Source organism: Aspergillus costaricaensis (assembly GCF_003184835.1).
Source record: "Aspergillus costaricaensis CBS 115574 unplaced genomic scaffold BO79scaffold_50, whole genome shotgun sequence".
Lineage (NCBI taxonomy): Eukaryota > Fungi > Ascomycota > Eurotiomycetes > Eurotiales > Aspergillaceae > Aspergillus > Aspergillus costaricensis.
The window spans coordinates 155325-182663 of NW_020291850.1; the positions used below are offsets into that span (position 1 = coordinate 155325).

Sequence of the window (27339 nt, forward strand, 5' to 3'; positions counted from 1 at the left end):
CTTTGTTCATAACCAGTTGACATCACAATATCATTGAAGAAGAAAGAAAATACAAGTGATTGATCATCCCCAAACATCCTCCTGCCACTTCCCCCTCTTCTTCAACCCCTTACACCACTCATTCCACTGCCCATCACCCTCCTCCCACCCCTTAACCCTACACATTTCCCTTCCGACCCTCTTCTCCACCTCTCTCGCCATCCCCGCCCTCCCACAAATATACAAGTTGGCCCTCTCCTCCACCAACAACCTCACCACCTCATCCCCACACTCGACAATCTTATCCTGCACATACTGCCTCTTCACTCCCCCATTCTCATATCTCGAGAACGCCGTCTCAATGCGCAACTTTCCACCCAGCCCCTCATTCAACGCCTCCAGCTCCTCCTTATAGATATAATCCTCGTCTGGACGCCGACATCCGAAGAAGAGGATCATCTGTCCCACTTCGCGACCAATCTGCTGCAGTTGGCGACGTTCGGAGATGAACGCCCGGAACGGGGCTAGGCCCGTGCCTGCGGCGATCATGATGAGGGGGGTGTTTCCTGTGCGGGGCAGTTTGAATTTACTTTTGCGGAGGTGCGCGAAGACCTGTTCGCTGTTGAGGGCGTTGCTGGGTCCGTTGAGGTGGTAGGTTAGGCCGTATGGGTGGGGGGTGGATGGGGAGGTGCGGTGTTGGGATAAGGCGAGGAGGTAGTTCGAGGTGATGCCGTGGATGAGTTCGTCTGGGTTTTCGGGGACAGGGGTGGTTGAGACGATGGCGGTGATGGAGGGTTTGCGGGGGGAGAGCACGCTGCTGGAGGAGATGGAGTAGTATCGGGGTTGGATGGGGGAGAGGGTCTCGACCAGGTAGGATAGAGGTAGAGCGGACCAGGCGTTGTCTGGGGAGGCGAGTTGGAGGAGACGACTGAGGGTGACGTGCGTGCGATTGAGGAAGTTGGCGTAGCTGGTCTTGTCTTGGCCGAGTTGGAGGAGGTAGGACTTTGCTTCGGGGGTGGGTGCGAATTGTGCTAGACCGAGTACTGTGTCGCGGTTCACGGGGGCACAGATCTCCAGGTAGTAGCGGAAGAGGGCTGCCGCGGTCGTGGGGGTGGGGATGCGCACTTTGGTGGCCGGGTCGAGCGATTTGATGGAGATGGGCACCTCGCGGCGTGCAGTAAGGCCCAGTACCTGGAGGAGTCGCTCAACCTCTGCGTCGGGGTTGCTGGGCCAGATGGCGAGATGATCGCCCGTCTTGTAGGTGAACTCGGGGACACTGGACAGGTCCAGCTCCATGTGTAGACAGTGGCGGTCTGAGACCTGGAAGAGCTCACGGGTACTGGAGATGGACACTGGCCGCACGGGGGAGCATTGTGCAGATGCCCTGCTAGCATCACGGGCATCTGGCTCGCCGTGGTTCAGATCAATAGGCTCCAGGGACTCGTCTTCTTCGACGGATAGGGTGGGCAAGTACTGCATCTCACCCTCCTCGAAGCCGAGCTGGGACTTGAACATGGCGAACAGCTCGTCCTTCCAGCTGATAAAGTCCTCCTGCGTGGCTCCCTCGGCATCATTAGCCCTACCAACGGGCATGAGGGCCTTTGCACCTCGACCATCCAGCGCCTGAACGACGACGTCCACGACGCGGTTGTAGAACTTGTAGTTGCTATTCCCCAGACCAAACGCACAATATCTCACATTGGCCAGCGAGACATTCTCCGCCTTGTGAATCCAATCCCAGAACTCAGCCGTATTATCACTGGGATCTCCTTCGCCATAGGTAGACAAGATGAAGATCGCCAGCTTGGACTGAGGAATCTGAGAGATACTCTCCGGATCATAATCCGATAGATCCGCCGTCAGAGTACCCTGACGGAAGCGGAGGGAAATCTCACGCGCCAAGCGATGGGCAAAGCCCTCGGCCGTACCGGACTGCGATCCCCAGAAGACGACGATGTTCTTGTCCGCCTCTTCGAGCTTCTGGGCAATGTTGCGGGTCTCCTGGTGGGCATTGGGGCCGGCGGAACCGGCCATCTTCAGCTGGGGACGTTCATACCAGAGGTAGTTGTAGGGGTCTGGCTGGTCCCAGAGAATGCCGCGCGACAGGTAGGTTGTGCCGGCCATGGCAAGGAGAGTCAGGGCGGCATAGTCGGCGGCTCCGGTGGGAGTGAGGACTTTGGTCAGCTCCTGCCAGAGGGCTGGTGGTATCTGCCATGGAGACAGAGGGGAGGTCATGATGATGATGAGAATGAGGATGAAGTGCACTGAGCAGAACCAGCCAGTCTGTCAGTTATACACTCTGTAGTTTGGAGGTTAGCAGAAGATGAAAGGGCAGCTGCTGGATCTATAAATCGATCCATGAGAGGCCGTGACACCATGATTTCCGATGGATGAATTGGCGCCAATGACCGACATGGTGGAGATAAGAGCGGCGCAAGGCAAGAGACACGAGGCAACGAGAAGCAGTAAACCTGAGCAAGAAGCAGATGCAGACACAGAAGCAGAAAGTTGGGGATCCCAAAGAAGAGAAGATGGAGAAAGAAGCGGCAATGTTCCCCGAGGGGAAAATTACCCCATTTGGGGGCAGGCGGCATCTTTTTCCATTTCGCCCATGCAACTTTCTGCATGTCTTTCGCCTCATCCATTGTCCAATACGGAGTAGTTTAACCCACTTTAACCTCCCTCTCGGTCCCAATATACCCGATCCAGCTACTTTTCCCCGCGGTCCCTTTACTTCTTTCTTTCTTTCTCCATCTTCCCCCCCCGCACAGCACAGACCAAGAAAGCAATCAATCTAACTACTATCAATCTATCCCCCACACTTGGTTCATTTTCTACCCCAGCTCGGCTTTTGGGGCGTTACCTCCCTTTTCCCCTTCCGTTATACTAAACTTAGGTGAAAGGGATATAGCATGCTGCATACCTTTCCCCCACGGAACGGACACATCTGTCTCGCTCCGATGGTTCCGGACCAGTCTGGCCGGACACCTCGGGGTCCCATGACGATCCCTCGTGAGACTATCTCGACGTAGTTACATGCTTGATATGCATGGCTAGCTAATTGAGTGTCTACCTAGTTGAGTGTCTACCAAGGAAATTAGTGAGAAACTGCAGACTATACCATCCAACACCAAAGAATTAGTGCAATATCGCTACCATTGTTTTCATCATTCATCACGAAGAAGAAAAAGAGAAAGAGGAGAGAACAAAATAGAAAAAAGTCTAGCCTGTCTAGGAACAAGATGAATATGTAGAAAATTTTCCCTAATCGGTGGCCGGCACCTGCCGTCGCCACACCTTCACCGGCATATCTCCCAAAATCAAGTTCATCGTCTCCAGTCGCTTCAGCTCCCACCCGGGGTGCGGCAGCGCAAACTCATACCGATGCACCAGCGACGCCAGGATCTTCGTCTGCTCCAAGTACGAGATGTTCCGCCCGATACAGGACCGTGCCCCCGCCGAGAACGCCACAAAGTACGGCTGCAGCGCTTTGCCTTCTTCTCCCAACCACCGCTCCGGGATGTACTGGTCCGCCTTGGGGAAGGCCCGCTCGTCGCGGTGCGCAACATAGGCCGACATGCTGACCGTTGTCTTCCCCGGCACCCACTGGCCCAGGATCTCCATCCCCTCTTCCGGTGTCTCGCGCGGAAGCCCGTGCGACGTTGGCGGGAAGATCCGGAGCGATTCGTCCAGGCATGCCCGAAGATACGGCAAGTGCTTCACCTTGTCGTATGGCGCAACGATATCGTCCGCGTCCAGCACTGCGTCGATCTCTTCCCGGAGCTTAGCCAGGCACTCCGGATTCCGCAGCAGCTGGTACATCACGTTGGCGATCGCGATCGCCGTCGTTACGCTGCCTGCGTTCATCATGATGTTCACTTCCGACACCACATCGCCCCACTCCAGGTTGTTGGCCCGGCCGTTCTTATCCTCCATCAGCGCTTGGAAGAAGTCATCGAGCTTCTCCCCAGCCTCATACCGTCGCAGGCGCTCGATGCTGCGTCGCCACACAATGTTGTCCCAGTTGTCCGAGGATTTTTGCATCCGGCCGAAGAACGGGATCACGTTGACCAGCTTGTTCAGCACCGGGTACCATTCGTAGTTCCAGAGGATAAGCGACTGCTTCCGGGCCGTGGGATACAGTGCCTCCCGGAGATTCACCGTGTACGTTGACCCATCCTTCCGCTCAGCTATGCAGACATCGTTGCCCTGGTCCAAGAAGCCCAGCTTCTCTGACAGACCGATATCTGCGATAGCATCCAGCGTGAAGTAGTTGGTCCAGGCGCGGAAATCCACGGTCAGGTCTTTGGGGTCCGGCGCGACCTTGCCGGACGCCACAGCCGCAGACGGTGCGGCCGTGCACACCTTGTCAAAGTGGGCCACCACCTTCTCAACCTTGTCGCTGACTTTGTGCTCCCATGTTTCAAGGTTCTTAAGAGCGTAGGCGGATGACAGAACCTTACGCTTCCGCGCATGGTCCCCCTTGTCCACCACATCGGCTAGGTGGTAATGCGTGCCCGCCGTGACGACGTAGGATGGGTCCTTGATGCACTTGGTGTTATGGCCGTAAATGTCCTTGATCGCGCGCACATCACCATAGGAGAGCGTATTGGGTCCGGTACGGATTACCGGCTTCTCCTGGTGCAGCTCCTGCATTTCTCGCGACCGGAATCCGCGGGACGCCATGAGCATGAACGGGATGGCAGACATTCCCGAGATTGGTGTAAGATTAGGGTATTTCCGGAGACCTAGGACACTCGCTAGTCAGCCTCGAGGCTTTGTAGACAACCTGGTATATATACGAGTATAAACATACCTTTGGGGTCTCTGATATACTGCACAAACGGCCATACCAGGAAGTAGGAGATCCCCACGATCCCGATAAAGAACGCGTAAGGGGCGATTGTGAAAAGTGACCACATGGTTGCTCTTTGGGGGCGTCACGATAGAGCCGGACAAGAGAAACACAGTAGATCAAGTAATTGAATGTCAATGATGAACAAGGTTAAATATCAAAGGTTCCTGGTTGCTACCAGCAAGCTCTCTGGTCCGGAGAGCAGCTACTTATAACCCCAGGTAAACCGGGAGGAGAAGGGAATGGATGGATGGATGGATGGATAAACTAACCCATCCTCGTGAACCGCAGAAACCGACACCCCCAGCATTCCACCATGCCCACGACATCGTGAGTCCCTGGCTGGTGTAACAGCTGCCATGTCATTCCAGCATGATGCCGGATAAAACTGCCATTCAAGGTCATCCAGCCAGGGCGGAGAGAATTTCCCTTTTGTGCCCCGCCACCACCGATAGAGTAATAATGCTCGCGCGTTTGCCGGTCGAATTGCGATGGAATCAATTCGCGAGGATCAGCTGGACCCACCAGGCTTTGACAGGAGCCCCATGCCCCGGCTATTGTGCAAATAGCTCCCCGGTACTTATCGTCATCATAGCGGAGTTGACGGTATTTGAGGACATCCCCCGAGATGTGCAGATCAGCCAATGAAGAGACGCAGATATCCGGGTCCAGGCAAGTCTGGGGTAACCTGGGGATACGACTGTCATCTTGAACAGACCCATGGAACCGTGCCGAACCCTGAAGCAATACCCGGACATTCCATTTCCCCCCCCTCTTCGAGTCTTTAGTTCGCCATGGGAATGAGGGGGCAGGCATATACCCCCTCCTCGAGGGTGGATGATGGCCATGGGGGTCGCTTTTCGGCAATAGTATTTCCCTTTGCATATATGCCCGCTGTCATCGTAGATAATTCTCCCACTCAGTCTTTAGCCACGTCGGCCGGGCTTCTGAGGTCATTGCACGTGTGTAATCTAATTAACACTTCATCAATAACCTGTATCTTCTTAAGCATACTGTTTCATTGTTTAGATTTTGGTTACTTCCCATAGCCCTAATCCAGACCATCATGGATCCTGCAGACGACTATTTGCCGGCCATCGACGATCTGAAACCAGAGACTTTCCACGATGACAACGCTGGCGCCGCGGAGGGCTTGGACGATTCAATCGAGACGACGAATCCTGGCAAGGCTGTATGGCTGATTGCGTGCACGGTGTCCATGGGCGGGTTTCTCTTTGGTAGGCATGACCCAGGCCGTTAGCGTTTCATGGCCCATCATAGCCACTTCGCCCATAGACAGTCCCAGCTGACATGGTTCTTTCTCCTCACTCGTCCAGGGTACGACACGGGCGTAATATCCGCAGTCCTCGTCAGCCTTGGAACCGACCTCGGCCAAGCTCTGTCCTCTAATGACCAGGAACTCATCACCTCCATAACTTCAGGGGGTGCATTGATCGGCGCCGTTCTGGCTGGCATGACTTCAGACAAGTATGGACGGAAACTAGCAATCTATGTGGGCTGTGCCGTCTTCTTCGTGGGAACCGCCTTGCAAGCCACGGCGTTCTCACTGGCCCAGATGGTGGTTGGTCGACTAGTAGTTGGTTTTGGAGTGGGTGAAGCGGCAATGATCGTTCCCTTGTATATTGGAGAGATGGCGCCTGCTAGATTCCGTGGTCGACTGATCGTGTTCGATAATATTTGTGTGACCTTTGGCCAGCTCATTGCCTACGCCCTCGGGGCCGCGTTCACTGACGTACATCAAGGCTGGCGATACACAATTGCCATTGGTGCTGTTCCTGCTATTGCTCTGGCGGCTACAATGCCCTTGTGCCCAGAAACACCTCGCCAGCTGATTTCCCATGGCCGTGACGATGAAGCCAAGAGAGTAATCCGAAAGATCTTTCCTCAAGCCACGGAACAGCAAGTGGTCAACAAAATCAGGGTGGTTCGTCATTCTATCGAAGAGGTTGCTGCCTCCGTATCAGACAAGAGCCTATGGTGGCAGATAAAACAGATTTTCACTGTAGGCGCTAACCTGCGAGCCCTGGCCACAGCCTGCTCTATAATGGCTGGTAAAACCCCGTTTTCTTCTCGTGTTTTTATCATAGATACTGATATTACCCAGTATCACAACTAGGGGGATTCAACACGCTGATGTACTATTCCGCCACACTGTTCTCCCTAGTTGGCTTCAACCAGGCCACGGCCGTCTCCATCGTCGTTGGAGCGACGAATTTTGTGTTTGGGTTCCCAAACTTCGCCTTCATTGACCGCTTTGGAAGACGATCAATGCTTCTGATCACCGTGTTGGGGATGGTAGGTGCCGCATTTTCATCGACTCGCTCAGATCATAGCTTTGGTTAACATTGACGCAGTCCCTCTCCCTGGTTGTCGTTGCCATCGCCTTCCATTGGATTCCTGTCAATTCGGATCTGAGCGTCACGGGACCGCACGAGATGACCTGGGCAAGTATCCTTCTTCTCGTCGCACTGATTGTCTACATTGCATTTTATTCGGCTGGCGTCGCACCTATTTCCTGGGTGGGCACTGAATTTCTCCCCTTGGAAGTACGTGCACTTGGCACAATGCTGAATACCGTGACCTGCTGGGGTTGTAATATCATCATCTCGTCGACATTTCTGTCCATGATGAAGGCTATGACCCCCAGCGGAGTGTTTGCGTTCTATGCGGGTATTTGTTTTCTTGGGTGGCTCTTCGTCATCTTCTGCTATGCGGAGGTGCACAATATGCCTCTGGAGTCGGTGCGGGAAATTTACACCCATGGCTTCGGGGTGAAACACGCCAAGCGATTGCAGAGGGAGCTCCGAGAGGCGAGAGCGAACGAGCAAAGTGCCCCATAGATAGATTTCCGAAGCCTCCCGCAGTTGGTCTGTGTATCGTTTGATCTGTGCGCAAGACAGCCATCCTGGCGCGGACGCTGGATCCACACCGGCTTCAAGCTTCGGCTGTAGGAAGTAGTCCTGACAGCTCAGCGCTTGTATGTACGATGAATGTTCATTTCCCAGTTGTTATAGAGTAATGGAATGTGTTCGGTCATTTGCACACGCCAACGGGCCGGTGAATGAATTGTCCGTAGTGAATCGAAGCAGCTTGAAACGCTTTTCCTCATTGGGAGATTTCCTGCCCCAGTCAATGGCTTGGAGCTACTATCAACAGCGATCAATACCCACCATTGCCTTTTCTTGTTTTCGCTTGTCTCACTCTCTCTTTATCTGACTTCTTCACTCTTAGCTCCCCAGGCATACTGTGGAAATTTCCCAGCCATCCTCTCAGAGGCCGAATTGAATTTGCAAATAGGCAGTGGTCTTAGCGATGTGGCAACCGAAAACCTGAAAGGTACGTACGGCAGACTGGCGCATTTACGCGCGCCGCTAGCCATTATCTAACCAGCAAGTCAGTGCATATTAGTCTAAGCCAACATACACCAACAACAATGGCCCATTCACCGTTCGCTAGAGAGCTTCAAGTGGCCTGTCTCGCTGTCCAGCGAGCCAGTATAGTCACCAAGACTATGCTGGCCGAGGCCGACAAGGGATCTACCGACAAGGCAGACGCGTCTCCAGTGACCATAGCCGATTTTGCGTCACAAGCCATTCTGATTAGCGCAATCCGCCACAACTTTCCCAGCGACAAATTTGTCGGGGAGGAATCAGCATCAGCCTTGCGGAATGATCCCGCACTAGCCGACCGAGTGTGGCAGCTGGTATCCACAACTCAATTGCATGATACCGAGAGCGAAGAGATCGTCGCAGCCCCATCGTCGCTTGAAGAGATGCTAAGCATCATTGACTTGGGTGGCAGTGGGGAAGGAGCCCGTCATACGCGTACCTGGATCATGGATCCCATTGACGGGACGGCGTCGTTCATCCAGGGCCGTCAGTATGCTGTTTCCGTGGCGCTCATCGAGAACGGCGAGCAGAAGGTCGGCGTGGTCGGATATCCCAACCTGCACTTCCACACCACGGTAGTCCACGAAGACACGGTCGATCAGAATGGGTACGGGATTATGCTGTCGGCAGTCCGGGGCCATGGAGCGTACAAGCGTCCGATGAGCAAGGAGCGCCTGCAGCCCGCCGTGAAGGTGTACAACGTCCTGGCACGGACCGATACCGGCCAGCCCGATCTGGTATTTGCAGAGAGCATGGAGAGCCCCTACATCGATCAGCGGCTACACCAAGTTGTTCGCGAGAGACTGGGTGTCACCAAACCAATTACTGATCTCTGGTCAATGCAAGCCAAGTATGCGGCCCTCGTGGTGGGCGGGTGCAACGTGATGGTCCGTATCCCCCGAAGCCCCGAGTATCGTGCTTATGCGTGGGATCATGCTGGCGGCATGCTGGTGTTTGAAGAATCGGGCGGCATGATCACCGATCTGGATGGTCAGCCTTTCAACTATGGGCGAGGCCGGACGCTGGCAGATAACTTAGGTCTAGTTGCCGCATTCCCAGAGATTCACTCGAGGGTGCTGGAACTTGCGCGGGAAATCAGGGAAAGGCATAAAGAGGAGAGAATGAAAGATAACACGCAATAATGAGAGGGAAGATGAAGGAGAGAAAGAGAACGATGGAAACAGAGAAGAGGGAAGGAGGGAGGGAGGGAGAGAAGGATGATGCGTGGATTTGAGCCGCCGAGCCAGATCAGGCCATACATTGCTTCCCTTCTTTCTTTTCCCCTCATCTCTCACAGCCCCGACTTCCCTATATGCCTTTATTCGATTCGTACACCAAATCGTCTACGTAGATGTATAGCATAAATAGAATATCTTACGATTATACTGTCTTCAATCGTTCTTGAATAGCCCATGGAATTTTTAAATGCCCATACAGTCAGAACAGAAACACAAAAACCTAGGACCAACGGTCCTAAGATGCAGGAATGGAGAAAAGCCACAACAGTATAATAGGAAAAATGTTCTCATCAAGGAAATTCGTGACTTCATGGTCGTTAAATATAACCGGTCGGAAAGAATCGCACACGCACACACACACACACATACCATACCATAAGATGACCAAAAAGCACCGTAACGCTGACCATCCCTCGCTTGATCCGTAGAGAAAGTGAGAAAAGCGAAGCGCGCAGTCCCAACGCTGCTCCATGAACAACCCAGATAACACACCCCTTGCGAGTAGGCTACCCATCCGCTGGGAAACCCTCCAACGGGAAGCAACATAAGACATAAAAACGATCGAAAACCTGGTTGGTGGAGGAACCAAGCAATGCACCCATCCCAACCAGTGCCGGTGACCAGGCACTGTTCAATCAGTCCATCGAGAAACCATGCAACAAACGCAAAAGGCAAAGACACAAATAGGGCGCTGTTTGTCGAATGCAATTGTTGAAGCGCTCGGGTGGTGACGAATGGCCTTCCACCCACTCACTTCATATCCCATACCCTGCCGTGCTGAATGTGTAGTCTATTATAAGAGTTAAAAACAACAATCAGGAACGTGAAAAGCCCCACAATTCACTCCAAGAAATGGAAAATAATAACCCATAACAGAACTAGAATTTTGTCTTTCCTTGGGAGATTTTTTTTTTCTTCTTTTCTATTTCTTTTTGATGTTCCAGGTCTTCACCTGGTCAGGAAAGACGACTCTTGGAGTGGACGGTTACCGACGACGGGCCATAACACCGCCAGCCTTCATGGGCTGGAGCCCAAGGGGCACACCTCCAACGGGACCGCCGACCTCGCTCAGCGTCTTACGGCGCTTGCTATCATACTCCGTTCCTCGGCTGTCCGGTCGAGGAATGCGATCCACGTCATCGTCTTCCCGCATCCGCTTAGTGGAGCCTAAAGATCCATTCATGCCTGTCGAGTATCCAGGAGCAGAGTTTGAAGCCACAGAGTAATTGTCAGAGGTCGCGCCATTGCCCGATGTCCCTCTGGTGTCGCTCACGATGTTGTATAGGCTGCTAGCAGCGGCGGGGCGCGGAGGCGTGTTGTATCCGGAGCCCCAAGGGGGAGGAGGCCCACCACTCGTACGGGGTGTCATGCGTTCAGACCCGTTTTGTTGGGTAGGAGAACCCGTGATCTCCGGGGTAAGTTGGGAGTGGTCACCCGCCAGACTGCCCACCGAAGTGTTGGTGGTGTATGTGTAGGAGCCCCGGTTGGTGTTATATCCAGAATTGTCATGCTGCACATACTCCGACTCATGCTCCGGCACTTGCTCAGCTCCATTGCTTCCAACATGGCCATTACTGTGGGCATAGCGCTCCTGCTTCACCTCAGGTGGATCCGTCTCCGGCTGGCCGCCAGGTGTCCGGCTTGATGGGGGTCCCATCTCACTCTTGATGTAAGGGTGAGACGGGATCGTTTGTCCATAAGAAGCCATACCAGTCTGAGTCATAGGTTGCTGGGAAGCATAATGGGGATGAGAAGGCGGGGCAGCCGAGTAATATGGTTTCGACTCGTACCCGGATTGGCCTTGGAATGACTGCATTCCCTGCATGTTGCTGCCCGGGGGTGTGGTGGCAGGTGTCGTCGGCATTGACCGGGCGTTGCTCAGAGCCGTATCAATGGAGAGCGGCTGTGAGTTCGGCACGCCCGAGTTCATCCCTTGGTTGTTCCAGTCATAGGAGTTGCTGGGATTGGTGATGGGCATGAGGCTCGAGGCACTAGCAGGAGGCGTGGGAAATGTGTGTGCTCGATCGAGTGCCGGCCGAGCACCGGCCTGAGAAGCCATGGTGTGGGGTTGCGGCATGTGCGAAGGAACTGTGCCCTGCAGTGAGTGATGATGGTGCAAAGTCGAGGGCTGAGGCCCCTGAGATGCTCGCGCAGCCTGAGGGCCCTCCAATCGCCGCTGTTGCGATTCTTGCACCACCATGTTCGTCCGACTCTGATTCGTCGGGTGATACAAGAGGCCACCGATGTTGTGAACGAATAGGGGATACAGGAGATCTGTGATTTTCTCCTTGTTGGCGAATTCGAGGGCACGCTCGAAGGGGATCCTAAAAGCAAGGTTCAGTCAGTCCTGATGCAGGGAATCGAGCAATTCAGAGATCGTACCAGACGCCCTTCAGATGCATGGGCCCAATCTTGACGACGTGTCGGACCTTCTCACTCTTCAGAATACCATCACGGCGACCCCTCGTCATTCCTGCGACGTTCAGGAGCTTTGTGCCGTTGATCATATGATTATCTGTGAATACACATTAGCATAAAGTCAAAAAGGAGCAGCTGAAGTCAAGCTTACCTTCTCTTCTTGCCACGCAGACGCCCTTGGCTTCCACCTGGTAGCAGAGGCTGCCTTCGTCTTCCCACAAGGTGGCAGTAACGCGCGGTTTCGCTCCTGGTGGGGCTACCTGGCCAGTGGGATCATAGACATACCCTTGCAAGGGGGTCCCGGTCGTGTTTCCATAACCCGCTGTCGGGACAGCACCATGTGTTGTCACAGCTACAGGTATGCAGTTAGCTTGAAAGTTCAGCTGACCATGACCATTTAGAGTAGCACGTACCTGGTAAAGGCAACAATTGGGTTGGGACACCACTGCTCATGGAGGTGGTCGGGGGTTGCGGACCTCCCTGGGAGGAGGTCACTCCACCAGGGTAAGCATACTGAGAGTACGAGCTTGCCGGGCCATAGGTGGTTGATGCTGGCTGCAGAACGGGTGGCTGCTGGTACTGGTAATGCGCTAACCCTCCCGCAGTTGCGGCATGAGGCGCATACGGCTGAGCGGACGACAGGTGCGATGAGTGGACATCGATGTAGGATTGTGTTTGGTTCATGCTGCCAAGTGAAGTCTGATTTTGATAGAATCCGTCACTAACGGGGTTTTGTTGGAGCGAGTACTCCTGAGTCGAGGAATCCAATGAAAGCCGGCCCTGACCACCTGCCGCGAGGTCTGCAGACGTAGGCGGCGGGCTTCTAGCTTCACTAACTACAGGCGCAGCTCCCGATAAACTTGTTCGAGTGCTCGTGTTGTTGGAACCAAGGGCCGACGCGTCTTCGTAGCTAGCCCGATAGGACTGGCCCGAGATGGCCTGCGTGGCCGTTGGTAGACTGAGAGCTGGGAGTTTGTCGCCAGACAATAGGGGTCGCTCCGCAGCGTGGTGGTTATACCAAGGAATATCAACAGGACCTCTGGTGTGGACCTGCGAAATCGACGGCAGCTCCAGCTTTTCGGTTGGCGGGGGTAACGGTCTTGAAAAGTGAGGCGAAACGGGAGCGGTCGGACGTCGGACTCAACGATGTGTCCGGCGTACCGTGAGGTGAAAGCTGTTGGTTCTTGTTTTTTGGTCTTTTATCAACGGGTAATTGTCAGTTCGCAAAGGCACGATCTGACTGTAGCATGCAAATAACAAAGCGAACTTCTTTTTAGTGGGTGTTTTCTTTTTCCTGTGATGGGATTTGACTTGTCGTTAATGTATCGCGACCAATAGACTGGGTCAGATACAAGAGGATCAAATTGGCGGGTGAGCCGAACAAATGAGAAGCTTCTAACAGGCAATGCAGAACATGCAATGATGTGCAATCGTGGCAAGCTCGTGGAAGTCGTAACCGTAACACGCTTGAAGATGGCCGGCGCAACTGGACGAAAAATCGCTATGCAGTGAGTACTGACAGAAATCTAAATCCAGATACTTTCAAGAATCTTGGGTCGTCACAGGCGAAACCATGAAAGCAGGACAACAAGCGCTTGCGGATGGTCAACAGAAATCGCTCAGCCAAATTAGAAGCACAGAATCATGGGTCTCGTTTCAAGTCGTAAGAACAGAGCGGGAGAAGGCGACGTGACAGTCCAGCATCAAACGTCAAAAGGCCTTGGGTGACTTGCAACCAAAAGCGGTAGCACAGGATTGAGACGCGTCAAGCGGGCGAATGGCGGTGATTCTGCGACGAGTTGAGGGAAGAGGGACGTTAAGGCGTCGTAACAGGTCGTAGCAGGTCGTCGATGAACGGGAGGCGATACAGGCACTGACAGTTCTAGGAACGGGTCAATAACCTCATGCGAGCGAATTGGCAGAGACAGAGAAACAGTAGTAACAGGCAAGATAATGAGTCATGGAAAGAAGAAAAGAGTAAAGGGGGGAAACAGCAGGCGTAAGTAAGAAAGTCGTTCAGTTCGTCCACATAGCCACGTAGAGGGGGGAAACAGGAAAGAAGCAAGACAAGAGACGAAGTCGTGATTGATGGAGGGGGGAATGGTGGAGGGAAGCAGAGGCGGAGGTGTATGTATAAGAAGGCGTCAAACGGAAGGGATGGTACAGCAACGGAGGAGAGGCCAAGGGAGACCGGTGGGGACCAGGAAAAAATAGTAATCCGGACCAAGGAAGTCGGTCGATGGAAATTACTGGGGTTAGGGTGGAAATTGGGAAGAGGGAAATCCAAAAGGGCAGGTTAATTTTGGGTAAGGAAAAGAGGTGAGCGAAAAGGTAAAAAAAGGAAAAAGGCAAAAATGGATAATGGAAATAAGAAAAAAGAGGAAAAAAAGAAAAGGGAAAAGAAATTTAGGGAAAAAAGGAAAAAAAGAGAAAAATAAAAACCAAAGAGGAAAGAAAAGAAAAAGAGGGCAACAGATGGGATGGGCAAATGTCAGACACTCTCGACGTGGGCGATCATGACCGAGCAGAAGGACCAAGGACCAGGGCGGTGGAGGGCAGACGGGAATGATTGCAGCGCCGCCGGCGCAGCAGCAGATCATGGGCGAAAGGTGGAGGCTGGGGCAGAAACAGCAAACGCAGGCGCCCCCGGGCTAAGCCTGAGGTTCTCTGCAGCCGCCGGGGTTTCTGGACCGCGACCGATCCGCCTTTGGAAACCCGTTTAACTCGGTGGGCGGGGAGAGGGGGAAAGGGGAGGGAAAGAGAAAAAAAAAAAATAAAAGAAATAAAATATGAATAAAAATAAGACCAAATCAAAAAAAAAAAAAAAAAAAGGGGAGATTGTACCAACGCAATGATTCAACGTGGTGTGTGGGTGTGGTGAGGTTCTGTTGTTCTATCTGCTGTCCTCCCTAGGAGGATTGATAGGTGTGTGGTCGGAGCTGAAGGGGCGGGGAGGGGAAACAATTAGAGACAGCTTTTCACCCATGGATGGCCAACGAGTGGATGAGGGAAATGGGATGGGCCGAAGAGGGGAGAAAGAGAGGGGAAGGGGGGGGGAAGAAGAACAGGTAGTAGGTTGGGTTCAGTTCAGGAGGGGAAAGTATGGTCAGACCGTGCTTGAACTCGGTACGGTAGACCCAGTGGGAGTGGGATAGTGGTAGAGAGACCAGTAGATAGTACTATGGAAGTAGTACTACTGACTAGTAGTATCTAGTACGTAGTACTGTGAAGGAAGGGAGGGGAGAGGGGGGCCAGCCGCTCAGCTTCCGCGTTTTAGTGGGAGGCTGGTGGGTTTCGGTTGGGTTTGGGTTGGCGCTGGACCGACCAGCAGAAGAGAATCAATCAAGCCCAGCCTGAGGATCTCCGGCTGACGGGTGCAACCGAAGCCCGCGAAAAGACGGCCGAAACACCAGCCAAAACGATGGAAATCGGGTGTCAAAGTGGAAAGCAACCAAGGAAGGGAGGGGCGGTGGGTGTGCTGGGCAGAGAAGGATATTCTAGAAAGGGAGGAAGGTATGCTTTCTTCTCAGACTTCGAACCACGACACGTCTAAATCTGCTCTGTCGCAGGTGGAGCATAGACACAGTCCAGCGTATCTGCAGTAGTCCGGTGTCCTCATCGATCCAAGGGAGCGGCAACGGCCATTGGGGGTTGGTCCTCGGGCGGCTGGGCGCGTACCGCAGCAAGGACAGCAGCAGCAGCAGCAACAACAGAACTCTCACACAGCAGGAAGTGGTCGAGATCAAGGCAAGACAAGACATAAGACAAGACAAGAAACAAATCGCCCCGCGACTTTCGCCTCACGGGGAAAGACCGCGTGCGCGCGTGTCAAGATGGAAGGGAAGAATAGCGCAACGAGAGAGAGAATAGGAAAATACACTCACATACCACCAGCACGTGTGTTTGGATCGTTTCTCGATCACCAGTTTTCTTTTGAGACCTGCGGCGCGGGAATGTAAGAGAAGCTGCAAGGCAATTGTCTGCCGTAGAATGTCTCTGGTGCTTATAGCTTGTTCGCGCTCGTTGGCTGTCCTTTTTGCGTTTGGCCCTTTTTGCTCTATTATATGTATTAATCTAGGCGTCAGCCCCGGCCGGGTCCGTTTGGTCGCGGGTCCCGTTTGGTGTCGGTTCTGAAGAACGAGGCAAAAGGGAACTTGGAGAGGGACCGAGCAGTGGATCACTGGGACCGTCTGTCACTATAACTATGTACTAAGTAGTCGTCCTGGGTCCGTCTCTTTTCTCTTTAATAAAACGGAGAAAGGGAAAAGAAAATTTGGGAAAGAAGGGAAAAATAAATAAAAGAAAAGAAAAGGGAATAAAAAAAGAATAAAAATCAAAAAATCAAAAAATCAAAATAGAAAGAGATGTCAGCAAAATCCCCCAACAGTTAAGAGGGGGAGGGATTAACGAAGAAACTGAAAAAGGAATAAATCAAGAAAAGAAAATCATCAGAGTAAAATAGAAAGAAAAAATGCAAGATTAAAGTGGTAAAATAAGGAAAAGAAAAAGAAATGAAAATAAAAAATCAAAAAGAGGCACGATGAAATTAGAATAAGAAAAAGGGAAAAATAAGCAGAAAGGGCAATAGTCAGGTGTGGATCCCGCAACTAAAAAAGAGCAACAGAAGAAGAAGGGAAGTGGGATTTTCTGGGAGACAACGACCGTGCGTCTTGCGGAAGAGCGGAGAGACTACACCGTGGGATCTTGGTGCTGGTGCTCCTGCTGCTGCTGCTGCTGCTGCTGCTGCTTCCTGCTAGGCTGCTGCCGGTGCTGGTACTGGTGCTCCCACTCTCTGGCTGTTCCTTCTGGCAGGGTCCAGTCCACAAGTGCTGTATCAAGCTCAGACAGTGAGGATTCCGCGAATCCGCCACGAAGCAAGGACCATCAGCCGGATAAGCTAAACAAGACGCCGGACAGGAACCACCGTTTGGGCTAGGACGGCGATGATCCAACCGACGCGGTGTCTGCACACTGGCCTCAGATTGGCTCCAGGGGAACACGATGGTGGGAATGACGGAGAGAGAGGGGAGAGAGGGGGTGTGAAAAACAGAGTAGCGGCAAAATTGATAGGTGAGGTGGTATTGGCAACAAGACAGACACGATACGTAGGAAAAATAACCAGACATGCGCAGGAGATGTCAGACTTGAGGGGGGAGAATAAAAAGAAAATCAATGATCACGTACCCGTGGGAATAACAATAGCTAATGACTATGTCGGTGATGTGAACAATGAGATCGATGGCTTAAGTGGAAGAAACAAAGAGACACCCGAGTTCTGGATGGACAGAAGAGTGATGGCACAGAAGAAGCAGAAGACGTCCTGTTCTGCAGGGTCGAGCAACCATTAAGAAACAATTCAACGCGGGCAAAGCCAGAGTAGATCAAAACAGAAGCGCCTACTACTGACCGACTCGGGAGACCGATCTGATTAGGGACTCCCCATCTGAAATAAGACGGGCTCATTCAATGTCTACTCGCTACTAATTCGCTCCTGATTACCACTGCAGAAAGAATGATTAAATTTTAATTCAAATAAAATATTGATCATGCTAATCAAATTCTCACAAGGGTGGAGGAAGCCCCAAAAGACTCGGAGAAGGGGGTCATTACACCACTACAGTAGAGACGAAGGTATAGAAAAGGGAAATTGAGAAAAGACGAAAATGGGTATTTTGGGAGGGAAATAAAAAAAGAAAAGAGAGAAAGGAAAAGTAAAAAAATGGTCGCTAAAATAAAATGAAATAATAAAAAGGGAAAAGAGTTGGTGAGTCCTTCACTTCCAATTGACTGCGATAGTCGGGAGCCACTGTGAACTGTTGGGACCGATCGCGTTGCTGTAAGTCATTCGATCGTCCTGCGCTGCCGGGATGATGCTGGATCGATGGGAAGACGATCGAAAGCAACACAAACTAAGGGAGAGGGAAAAAGAGGGAAATGGAAAAGAGGGTAATTTGGAAAAAAAAAAAAATAAATAAATAAATAAAATAAAATAAAATAGAAAATATAAAAAATAAAATATAATATAATAAAAAAATAAGAGAGCGTAATAAAAGAAGAAAATTAAAACAGTAAAAAAATTGATGGAATTATTCTCCCATGAAATTTTTTTGGCGCCGTTCCTCGGAGCTGATTTGGTCGGTCTGAAATTTAGTCAATTAGCCCAGCTTCGGTGCAGTCTGGCTTAGTTTTTTTGTTCTTCTTTTATTTTCCAATTTCTTTCATTTATTCTGTTCAAAGTCTATCGCGAGTTCGAAACGTGATCGGAGGATCAACCATCCTACGACGTGTGAGAATGATGTCTCAAAAAATGCCAGCAGCCTAGGCAGCCAAAGCAGCAGCGCTGCAGTAGTGCTTAGATCGGGCTGTGAAGAACCACGGAAGCAAAGCAACCACCAGATGACGGAATGACAGGCGTGTTCCAGTTCAGTTCCAGGTTCGAACAGCTGTCTCCACGATTGAGCGCGGGTCCCACACCGCGTCGTCCCATGGAATGGCTCAAAGCCGTATCTCTGTCACGGGGGCGGCGAACCAATGGTCAAGCATCCATGGATCCAGAAATTGCCTAATGTGGACGTACCGTTGGTAGGACTGACAGTAAGTACTAGACACCAGAACAACTGTTAATAAGTGAATGGCAGTGGACAGGCGTTCCTGTACTATTATCTAAGGTAGGTAGTGCGTGTGTATGTGTGCAAGTACTAGATACGTAGTATGTAGTCCGATGGTGCGGGCTGAACGATAACCATGCTTGCCGACCGGCCAGCCTACATGCTGTAAGGTATTCTTATTTCTGGTGTTTAATTCCTTAACCCGCACGAGTCAGTCTGGCGCTGCCTAAGTAGAGTGCTGACGGCAAGTCAAATCAGTGACGAGCTCAATGCATGAAAGCTACCTGCTCCGTAGATAGTCCATACGCAAATGTGGATTCTGATCCGCCACCAGTAGAAGGGCGCCAGAATGGCCCAGAGCAACCAGGGAACGAATCACAAGAAGAAGGATTACTGGCTAGTAAGACCAAAGGCCTGAAATGGTGGTCTTGGGGACCACAAAGATGCACATACAGTAGTCATACTTAGAGTGTCTAGGCAGGTCATACAAAGCCCGCCATCGCAGCAACAATGGAACTGATGCAAGATGTGAACGGTGTGTGGATCATAGGTGAAAGTAAGTGTATGTATAGCAGCGGGAAGCGTTCAACACAGACCAACGAACTATCTGAAAGCGAAAAACCTTGAGATCCAACAACTATCAACTATCAACTATCACAATATGTCCTTCTAGCCTCGAAACGAGAGAACCGCCGAAAAAAGGGCCGCCTTCAAAATGGCGGTGACATGGCAAGGAGGGGGGGATCAAAAAAAAATATGAGTATATGAGAGAGAGAGAGAGAGAGAGAGAAAAAATAATGATGAGAGATGAGAGAGAGCGCGCGCGATCGAGCAAGCGTCGGAAGTGAGGGAAATGCGTGAGTGGTTGAGGAGGTGCACACCAAGAGATTTTCTTTACAAGGGATGCAATATTACCCAACCCCGAACAATCCCTCTTGACTATTTACTAGTAGTATTTTGAGGTGGTTAATCTCCCATCCTATCTATCTGCTTTTCCGCTCACTTTGTTACCCTTTCATTAAATATCATTATTATTTTTATTGACGAGGTTTATTTTACTATTTCGTTTTTATCCCGAGGAATGCCGTAAGAGTATTACCTAACCTAGACAACACTGTCGCAATGAAATAATATTGAGATTTTCGGTCGCGATCCACCGAACTAGCCATTCTCCTTCATCGCTGTCAAGCCTGGACGAGCCCGTCGATACGAGATCTTTGCTAGGGGCAGACTAGCAGACGCCAGCCAGGAATAGCCTCGCGGCCAAGTGGACCCTCCCCTCGGGGGGACAAGAGCTCTATTGGCCCGGGGGCTTGGCCTTTGGGGCTGGTGGTGTGTGCGATAAATAATTTAAGGCTTTCGGGACGATCTGGAGGGCGTTAGGGTGCGGGCCCCGCCCAGCGTCACCTTCCCTTCGTTTCTGACTAAAAGTGGTTCAATTCGACTGGGAGGAGGGCTGACAAGTCACCACAATCAGATGAGTCTGGTGTGACTGGTCATAGCTCCGAAGATAAGTCGGCCCAGCTGGTAGGGTGGAAAAATTAGAAATTTACTGTAGATGAAGTAATTTCGCCGGGATTTGTTGGGAGATTGTGAGGCGGCAACAGATTGAGAGAAGGAAAAGGCGATTGACCATTCAATCGTCAAGGGATCAATCAGTAAATCATCTAATAAATCGATCTGAAAGTAAAAGAGAGGGGTTGAGGTCCTCCTCCCATAGTGCTGCTACTAAGTACGTACTCCTACTAGGGGACTAAGGGACTACTTTCGTACTAATCCCTAATCTCATAACATAATCCCCATGAACCTGGCATAATTTCACACTTGTGCCCGTCAAGCCCAAGCCCAAAAGTTAATCGCGACAAAATGCCTCCAAACGGGTAAAGGTCATGCAAGCAAGCGCAGCCCACTTCTTGGTTGCACAGAGCAGAAGAAGAAGAAGAAGCGACCAGGATGAGGCAGAAGGACAGGGATTCCTGCAGATGGCCGTTCAAACTACTGGCTGAGAGACAACCACGCAGGCAGGGTGGCGTACGAGCATCCAGTCGATCAAGTCCGCTCGTCTTCTCTTACACACACACACACACACACACACACACACACACAGGCAGACAGACAGACAGATACACACAGACATCCACACCCACACCCACTCACGCTCACACACATACATCCACACCCCCGTCACTTGTCGTCTTTTTCGGTCGGTAGGGGGAAGCTCAAGAGCAAAGACACCCTAGTTTGGTGACTAACTAGCTTCGGTCTAAAATTCTGTCAGTTGTCTTCAGATTCCCGACCGGTTACGTCCAGAATACTCTAATCCCGGTCCTGCCTACCTGCTTGCATACAGACAGACAGCTTTTCCAGTAGGTACGGACGGACCTACATGGATACCTGGTACGGAGCAGCCCGCAGCTCCATCGCCAGATCATGCGCTTTTACTGTTTTCGGCTGAGTCTGGCCGCGCTCTTCCTGTGTATCGCCCTACTTACTGTAGCTTCTTGGAAGGACTCATACATACTGTACAGTTAGTAGGTAGTAAGTACTGTCAGTCTATCACCAATGGAACTAACTCCTCTCTCCCCCCTCCCTCCTTCCCTTCTTTCCCCCAACCATTATTTTCCAATAAAGGGGGAGAGCAAGGAAGATTTTGGAAGAGGGAATATAAGAAAAAGAAAAAATGAAAAAGAAACCAGCATCTTCCTCTTCTACCGCTCTTCTAGGAGTTGTCCCAGTCGGAATGAAAATCCAACCTCCCTTTCTTGCTTTTTGCCTCCATTTTTTTTCTCAATCAATAGCAGGTGGCGGAAAGACTCTTCGTCTCACCCGATGAGGCGGCTCGTTGGATACATCAGACCAGCAGAGTCGGTCAAGCGCCCAACCCCGGGTAATCGACCACGACCCTGGCCAGTCTGCCCCGACCTCATTCCTCCTAAACTAATTCTCCGCTGAGGATGAATGGGTGTTCCCCGCCGATGCATGGGACTGGGGTTGTCATTGGTGGAATGCTGGCGTTTCACGAGCCAACTTTAGCCTGGGCTACGACTAGTATAGTCGTGCTGCCAGGTATTGGGCTCGTCGTCAATGTGAGGGATCTGGAGTTAATTTCCAGATTCGTCCGGGTTTAGACTATCATACACAGGCCTGGTGGCTCATTGGAACCTAATCGAGCTACGTCAGGATGGATGAATAGACAGGAAAGCGCCCATGATAACTGGCAACAGTCCATACACACCATTTACCCGTCTCTCCAGCAGATAGGTGAGAAGAGTAGGTAGGTATGAACTAATCTATCTATCTATCTGTCTCAGATCGGCGAAACCTTCGTCCTGAGGGAGGTTGGTGCAGAGCTTCTATGGAGTCACGATGGAGTATCCTGATCCATCATCACCCAGGGAAGTGGGCTCTTCCCGCACGATGATTATGGGTACCCTGATGTACATCATCTATCTAGCTCCAAGAATGGAGCCGGTGAGGCATTGACCAAGTTCCTTGACTCCAGCGTTACAGTAATTTTTCTTGATTATCGCTCGACTCTCGCGGTTGACTGACTGACCCCTGGTCGTTTCAAGCCGGGATCGCAAACGATCCGGTGTAATTGGATTCACGGTCATGAAGTGCATAGGATCTTTTTTTTGGGCGCAAGGGCATGAACTCAACAGCCAAAAAGGACAGCCCTCCAGGCCTCACCGCTGGTTCATCGTTTCTTTTCCGGCGAGTAGAGGGAGCAAGAGGGAGGGGGAAGGGCGACTGTCATTTGACTGACAAGCCCTATCATTCCAGCTGTTCATGCTCGGCTGACGGAGGAGGGGGGCGCAGACGATAGGCCCGGGAACCTTCTTCCTGCGGGCCTGCAGCAACTCTCCCTCGCGACCCCTTGCGTGAGGTGGAGGAGACTAGCGATCTTGGTCCACGACACTCTTCTCTGTCCCACTTTTGGGAGGCCCAAACTCCCCTTCACTCACACTCACACTCACACCCGCCCCCCACTGATTTAGATTGGACTGGACTGGACTGAACTAGACTAGACTATGGATCACTCTTTCAGTATCAGAGGTACGGGAGGAGGGAAAAAAAAAGGTGAGAAAGTAGAAGCTTCCCATTGTTGGAGACAAGGCCTTGTCTGCCTTCTTTCTTTTTCTGTCGCTCATCACCCCCCGGCCCGAGGAGAGTATTACGAGTACTACAACTTTACTTTACACCAAGCCTACTTACTATCTCCTAGTAAGGTGTTACGGTGAGAAACTACGAGGAGGTGGGAAATATTTTTTTTTTGTTGACAGGTTGGGGTGTCCCGGATCGAGTAGGACGGCCGATGAGGGGATTCTGGGTTTCATTTTGTTGGACAAGTCGCTTTTTATTTCCGACCGTTAAGCGCGTCTAGTTCAGGACTACTCCTCCTGTGTAGCCATCCGTTGATGGTTGTCCATTCATCATCCATGGTATGGACATTGGAGATGGATGTTTTGGCTAGCTTGGATCCAGGATTGAACAGCGTATCCAGAAACATCCAATGATGAGCTAGCTACCTGGTAGTGTGTGTGTGTGTGTGTGTGTGTGTGTGTGCCATGGATGTCAGGCATGACAGGGTGCAGCAAGCAAGCAACCTTGAAACCTGGGGAGCTTGCTTCTTTCCCTCCCGGTCTTTGCCTCTTAGCTCTTACGCCATACAAGATTGATGAGAATTTGGAAGGTCTGACTGACTGACTGACTGACTGACCGACTGCTGCTACCAAGCAGCGCCCCCCGCCTGTCATGTCCCTGCCACATGTCCAACCGACCGACAGAGTTGAGAAGCACGACTACTGTAAGTTGAATATGCAAGTGTATTGGCTGTTGAAGGTAAGACCGGATGCACATCTATCTGGCATTCAACACTCTCACAAGCACCATGCACCAGGCGGTCTGTGTTGAGCGCCATCAAAAAAATCAAACCAGACTAGTCATCTGGTGGGTGTGTCAGTGCGATAGTTATCCACACCTGGTTGTCATTTCCGTGAGTGAGTAACTACACAAAGTGAAATTGAAAGAAGTACATCAGCGTCACTACGGACAAGACGAGCAACACTGTCCCTCCGAGCTTGTGCCGGGAGGTCAATGATCGACCAGGTTGAATGACCGTCGGAGTTAGTCACAGTGTGTTACCAGCCGGGGATCGCTCAGGGCCGTGCAGTCTAAGATGAGGATCTACCCAGTCTTTTACTCTTTTATGTTTACCTGGTAATTTTTGAAATCCTTTTCTTCTTAACAAGCTCACTTTGCTTTGCTTTTCTTCCCTCTTTTTCTGTCCATTCCTTTAATTTTTATTTGCTGATCTCTTTTTTTTTTTTTTTTTTTTTTTTTTTTTTTTTTTTTTTTTTTTTTTTTTTTTTTTTTTTTTTGTTTTTTTTTAGTTTTGGTTTTTTCTGTATATCCTCTCTTTCTGACCGGAAGATAGGAAGCTAAGACCGGCCCATCCACCCCATGTGCACATCATTACGGGGCCTAGAGAGAGATTGTGTGTGTGTGATCCTTCAAAACCAGACACAAGGCCATACTGCTGGATCTATCTAGTCATTCTTGGAAGTCCGCTACCGACGGCCCGACACCCGCAGCCGTCGTACATACAGCAGATCTTGCGGGGCTGTAGCTCATCCTGACGGAGTATACAGCAGGGTAGACGGCAAAGATGGTTGGCCCCGACGGAGTTATTCACCTTGAGTTGAATATGGTCAGGGTCATGGATCCAATCGGGAGGTCGTTCAAACTTGCACCGCAGCTATCGCCGACCAGCGCCATCCTGCTACAACGCAGCCCTGGGCATCCTGGGCAAACCTTTTGCTTGGAGCAGGAACCCAGTGGCGCTAGCCCTGGCGCTGCAGAGCATGCAGAGTCCTACGCCCATAGGTACTTCCGTGCCATAGCATCCTGGCTAGTGTTGTTTCTCCTCTCCAATTTCGCGGACAGTCAGACTGGACTAGACTAAACTTGAGAGACATTACTACACTAACTAGACTACTACTGCTGCTGCTGCTAATCCACTCTACAAAGTACTCAAACCAGCACGCTATGTTTTTTCTCTTTCCCTGGGCCGGAAATCCTCAAATGGCCCGAGGATGCCAATTGACAAATGACAAGTCGTGGAATCTCCACCTCACAGGAGTTGGTCTAGAGTTGGCGCCGGAGTGAACCGCGGAGAGAGCAGAGCTCAGGATTTCAACGAGTTGAAGGGCCCGTCCGGGTCACGCTAGACTCAACAGCGTAAATGCACGGAGATCAACTCGATCCGTCTTGTCTTTCGCTTCCCCTCTTTTTTTTTTTTTTTTTGCCTCTCTCTCTCTCTCTATCATCCTCTGTCTTTCCTTTAATTAATCTATCGACAATTCGACACATCCCCGTCATTATGTGGTACCATTATTTTTCCTACCAATTTTAATCATGTGTATGTTTCGTCGGAGCAGTGTGAGCCTCGGACGAGACTTGTCCATGAACCACCCCCTCCACTCTACTTGATGGATTGATTGATTGATTGATTGATCATGGGAGAGACAATTAAATCCAAAGCAGGATAGGAATTACTCCGGTCCTGACTGTGGGGCCCGCCTTCTCTTGTACCGCCAATGCGTGGATAACCTCCTCTCGGGTCGCTTATGACTGAGATCGCTATCGGTCCGGTGCTCGACGGACGGCCTTGGACTTTCCTACTAACCAACCGTCTCTCTCTGTTCCCCTCTCTTTCCCCCCCCCCCCCCCTCCCCCCCCCCCCCCCAATGTCTCATTTCCACTCTCCAGTGCTATGAGACCCCGTCTAGACTACTAGCCACTACTCACCTGTCAGGTTTCCGGCGGTACCTGCAGCTGCCATGCACGCCCCAAGGAAGGACCGCTTCCCAAGTCACTGCGCCGGCGAACTGCTTCATTCTTCAGCAGTCGATAACCTGCAGCCGCCAGGATGGTAGTACCGAGGCAGCGTGCACTGGGCATGGCGCAGATGTTAGTTAGGTAGCCGGTCTGTCGCCTTACTACTTGCACCTTAGCAGGGCGCTAGTTTGCTCCGATGGTGGTCAACAGACACTAAGGCAGACTCCTCCACTCCCTTCAGTTTTTTTTCTTCTCTGCCTCAGCACGCCGTACTATCTAAAAACACTAACCATGGCGCCCCCCTGATGACCCCTGCTCTTCCTTAGGATCTAGTTGTCTAGCTGCTCACGCGGATGCTGAATCTCCGGATAATGGACGAGGATTACATTGCGCCCCCCGTCCACCCCCCCTGCTGTGCAACGTTGGCCACGGGAATAACCGGTCGAGGACAATTTCTAGGCTAGTGAGTAGCTTGACGCCCCCCGAACAAAGGGAGATAAATCTGCGGGAAGGGGGTATTTGCCATTCTAGAAGACAATTACACATTTGGCAAAAAGGCAAATAATTCCGTGCTGATCGATTTCGACTTCTCCGGCCGGAATGTGATATGGCCCCCAACTCCCGGGTCTTGTGCAACCGTCAGCACGAGCGATCTCAACGCATCAATCTATCCATGCCTCTCTGGTCGATGATGACCGGTCTCCCAACTAGGGAAAGGGAATTCGCGCGTCGATTGGCTGTGTTCCCCTCAACTGTTCAGAGACGACCCTAAAAAACCACACTAAATCAGCTTCAAACCACCCCCGGTCGTCTCTTCAGCACGCCAACCATAGCCGAATTCAGCCCGAGCCCGTCGCTTTCCTCCGGACAGACTCGGACGGAGTCGATTGGACGGGCGCGTGCGGAGGGGAAATTCGACGTGAAATCACTGTCTCCAGCACGGCGGCCACGACCGCTAGTTGGTTTCCCCATCCCATCCTTCTCTCCTTTTCCAGAGCGTTATTGGTGCCGTAAGAAAGGGCCAGGAATGAGTTTAGAGGCATCTCATCTCACGGTAGCGAGAGGGGACGGACAGTGGGCAGAGGCCAACGTGAGTGGTCCGGACTGCTGCACGCAGTAATTAACCTTACATTGCATGTTCCGTTGTTACCCGTGCACGATCGACTGCGCAGGTGGATAGCCAGTGCACTAAGCTTTGAACGATCCTACTCACTCCCCCTCTGGACATCCACGGGGGTAGATTACTTTCATCTATTCCTCCTCTTTTTTCACGATGACCAATTTGAAAAGGGCTGCTGCCTAGAAAGGGACTTTGGCGGTCAAGATAACGCCGACGGATTGCTGCAACCTTAAAGATCTGGATGGCGTTTCAGTGGGATAATGCGACCGGCCAGTGAAGAATCGGATTGTTGGTGGCTGATGTCACGATTCAGAAGTTTCCATTTCTAAAGAAGGAAAACTGACCGGAAAGAGAAGAGAGTACCATCGTAGTATAGCAATAGTGGGGTTTCCTTTTCTTTTTACTTTTCTTTTTCCTTCTTTTTATGAATTATTGTTCAACTTTCCTGATACGGGACATTCAGTGAACAGTTCCATAAGGAGATGACCTACCAGATCGGGGAACCCGGGCTTTGCAGGACGATGAGATGGATGAATGGATGGATGGATGGACTACAGTAAAACCGGCAACACAAGGAAATTGGAGGGAAGGAAGGAAGACCAAACGGGCCACGATGATCAGCGCCAAGCGACACGGACCCTCGTCGCCCGATTGTCTGAGGCGAGATTCTCGACTTGAGGGGTTATGCTGGTCATGATTGGGTAGTGAAGCTGGTTAGTGGGTGAGTAGTTGGTGAGGAGGTGGGAAGACGTGGGAGGGGAGGGGAGGAGGGGGGGGCGCACCGACTGGCGGTGGAGGCGACCACGTATCTTTGCACATCCAGATTAATCTGGCAAAAAGTGAGTTGGCAAAAAAAGAATAATGAACGTGA

General features: G+C 51.5%; 7 protein-coding genes across 7 annotated transcripts; 3 read left to right on the forward strand and 4 right to left on the reverse strand.

Moving 5' to 3' along the window:
* Positions 1-63: 63 nt before the first annotated feature.
* On the reverse strand, positions 64-2490 carry BO79DRAFT_277409 (NADPH cytochrome P450 oxidoreductase family protein; the record flags this gene model as incomplete). The annotated part of the gene is made up of 1 exon (XM_025687816.1): positions 64-2490. Exon 1 carries the CDS (start codon positions 2212-2214, stop codon positions 64-66), a length of 2151 nt encoding a protein of 716 aa, XP_025534590.1. The 5' UTR covers positions 2215-2490.
* Positions 2491-3238: 748 nt separating this feature from the next.
* BO79DRAFT_65997 (cytochrome P450) lies at positions 3239-5001 on the reverse strand. The gene is made up of 2 exons (XM_025689562.1): positions 4796-5001; positions 3239-4727 (listed from the first exon to the last, which is right to left on the reverse strand). The coding sequence occupies exons 1-2, from the start codon at positions 4899-4901 to the stop codon at positions 3244-3246; spliced, it is 1590 nt and encodes a 529-aa protein (XP_025534591.1). The 5' UTR covers positions 4902-5001; the 3' UTR covers positions 3239-3243.
* An 899-nt stretch (positions 5002-5900) lies between these two features.
* BO79DRAFT_240966 (myo-inositol transporter) lies at positions 5901-9409 on the forward strand (the record flags this gene model as incomplete). The annotated part of the gene is made up of 7 exons (XM_025685075.1): positions 5901-6072; positions 6172-6906; positions 6960-7150; positions 7210-7626; positions 7752-7836; positions 8087-8191; positions 8254-9409. 7 exons carry the CDS (start codon positions 5901-5903, stop codon positions 9384-9386), a joined length of 2838 nt encoding a protein of 945 aa, XP_025534592.1. The 3' UTR covers positions 9387-9409.
* Positions 9410-9560: 151 nt separating this feature from the next.
* On the reverse strand, positions 9561-10247 carry BO79DRAFT_66034 (uncharacterized protein). The gene has a single exon (XM_025689563.1). The coding sequence runs from the start codon at positions 10026-10028 to the stop codon at positions 9666-9668; it is 363 nt and encodes a 120-aa protein (XP_025534593.1). The 5' UTR covers positions 10029-10247; the 3' UTR covers positions 9561-9665.
* A 220-nt stretch (positions 10248-10467) lies between these two features.
* BO79DRAFT_160156 (apses transcription factor StuA) lies at positions 10468-12584 on the reverse strand (the record flags this gene model as incomplete). The annotated part of the gene is made up of 4 exons (XM_025678977.1): positions 10468-11806; positions 11865-11997; positions 12052-12252; positions 12314-12584. 4 exons carry the CDS (start codon positions 12582-12584, stop codon positions 10468-10470), a joined length of 1944 nt encoding a protein of 647 aa, XP_025534594.1.
* Positions 12585-14884: 2300 nt separating this feature from the next.
* On the forward strand, positions 14885-17185 carry BO79DRAFT_248622 (uncharacterized protein; the record flags this gene model as incomplete). Its single annotated transcript, XM_025685724.1, has 9 exons — positions 14885-14971; positions 15108-15113; positions 15178-15413; positions 15470-15717; positions 15795-15855; positions 15979-16088; positions 16259-16353; positions 16489-16563; positions 16658-17185. The coding sequence occupies 9 exons, from the start codon at positions 14885-14887 to the stop codon at positions 16799-16801; spliced, it is 1062 nt and encodes a 353-aa protein (XP_025534595.1). The 3' UTR covers positions 16802-17185.
* Positions 17186-25939: 8754 nt separating this feature from the next.
* Positions 25940-26385, forward strand: BO79DRAFT_211731 (uncharacterized protein). The gene has a single exon (XM_025683072.1). It carries the CDS (start codon positions 25956-25958, stop codon positions 26118-26120), a length of 165 nt encoding a protein of 54 aa, XP_025534596.1. The 5' UTR covers positions 25940-25955; the 3' UTR covers positions 26121-26385.
* Positions 26386-27339: the final 954 nt, after the last annotated feature.

Excerpts from the sequence above, each read along its gene's own strand:
- BO79DRAFT_66034 (XM_025689563.1), bottom strand. The coding sequence starts at position 10,028 with ATGTTGCTTCCCGTTGGAGGGTTTCCCAGCGGATGGGTAGCCTACTCG.
- BO79DRAFT_211731 (XM_025683072.1), top strand. The coding sequence starts at position 25,956 with ATGGCCCCCAACTCCCGGGTCTTGTGCAACCGTCAGCACGAGCGATCT.
- BO79DRAFT_65997 (XM_025689562.1), bottom strand. The coding sequence starts at position 4,901 with ATGTGGTCACTTTTCACAATCGCCCCTTACGCGTTCTTTATCGGGATC. Across the intron at positions 4,728-4,795 it reads GTATATCAGAGACCCCAAAG|GTCTCCGGAAATACCCTAAT; the intron begins GTATGTTTATAC and ends CGAGTGTCCTAG.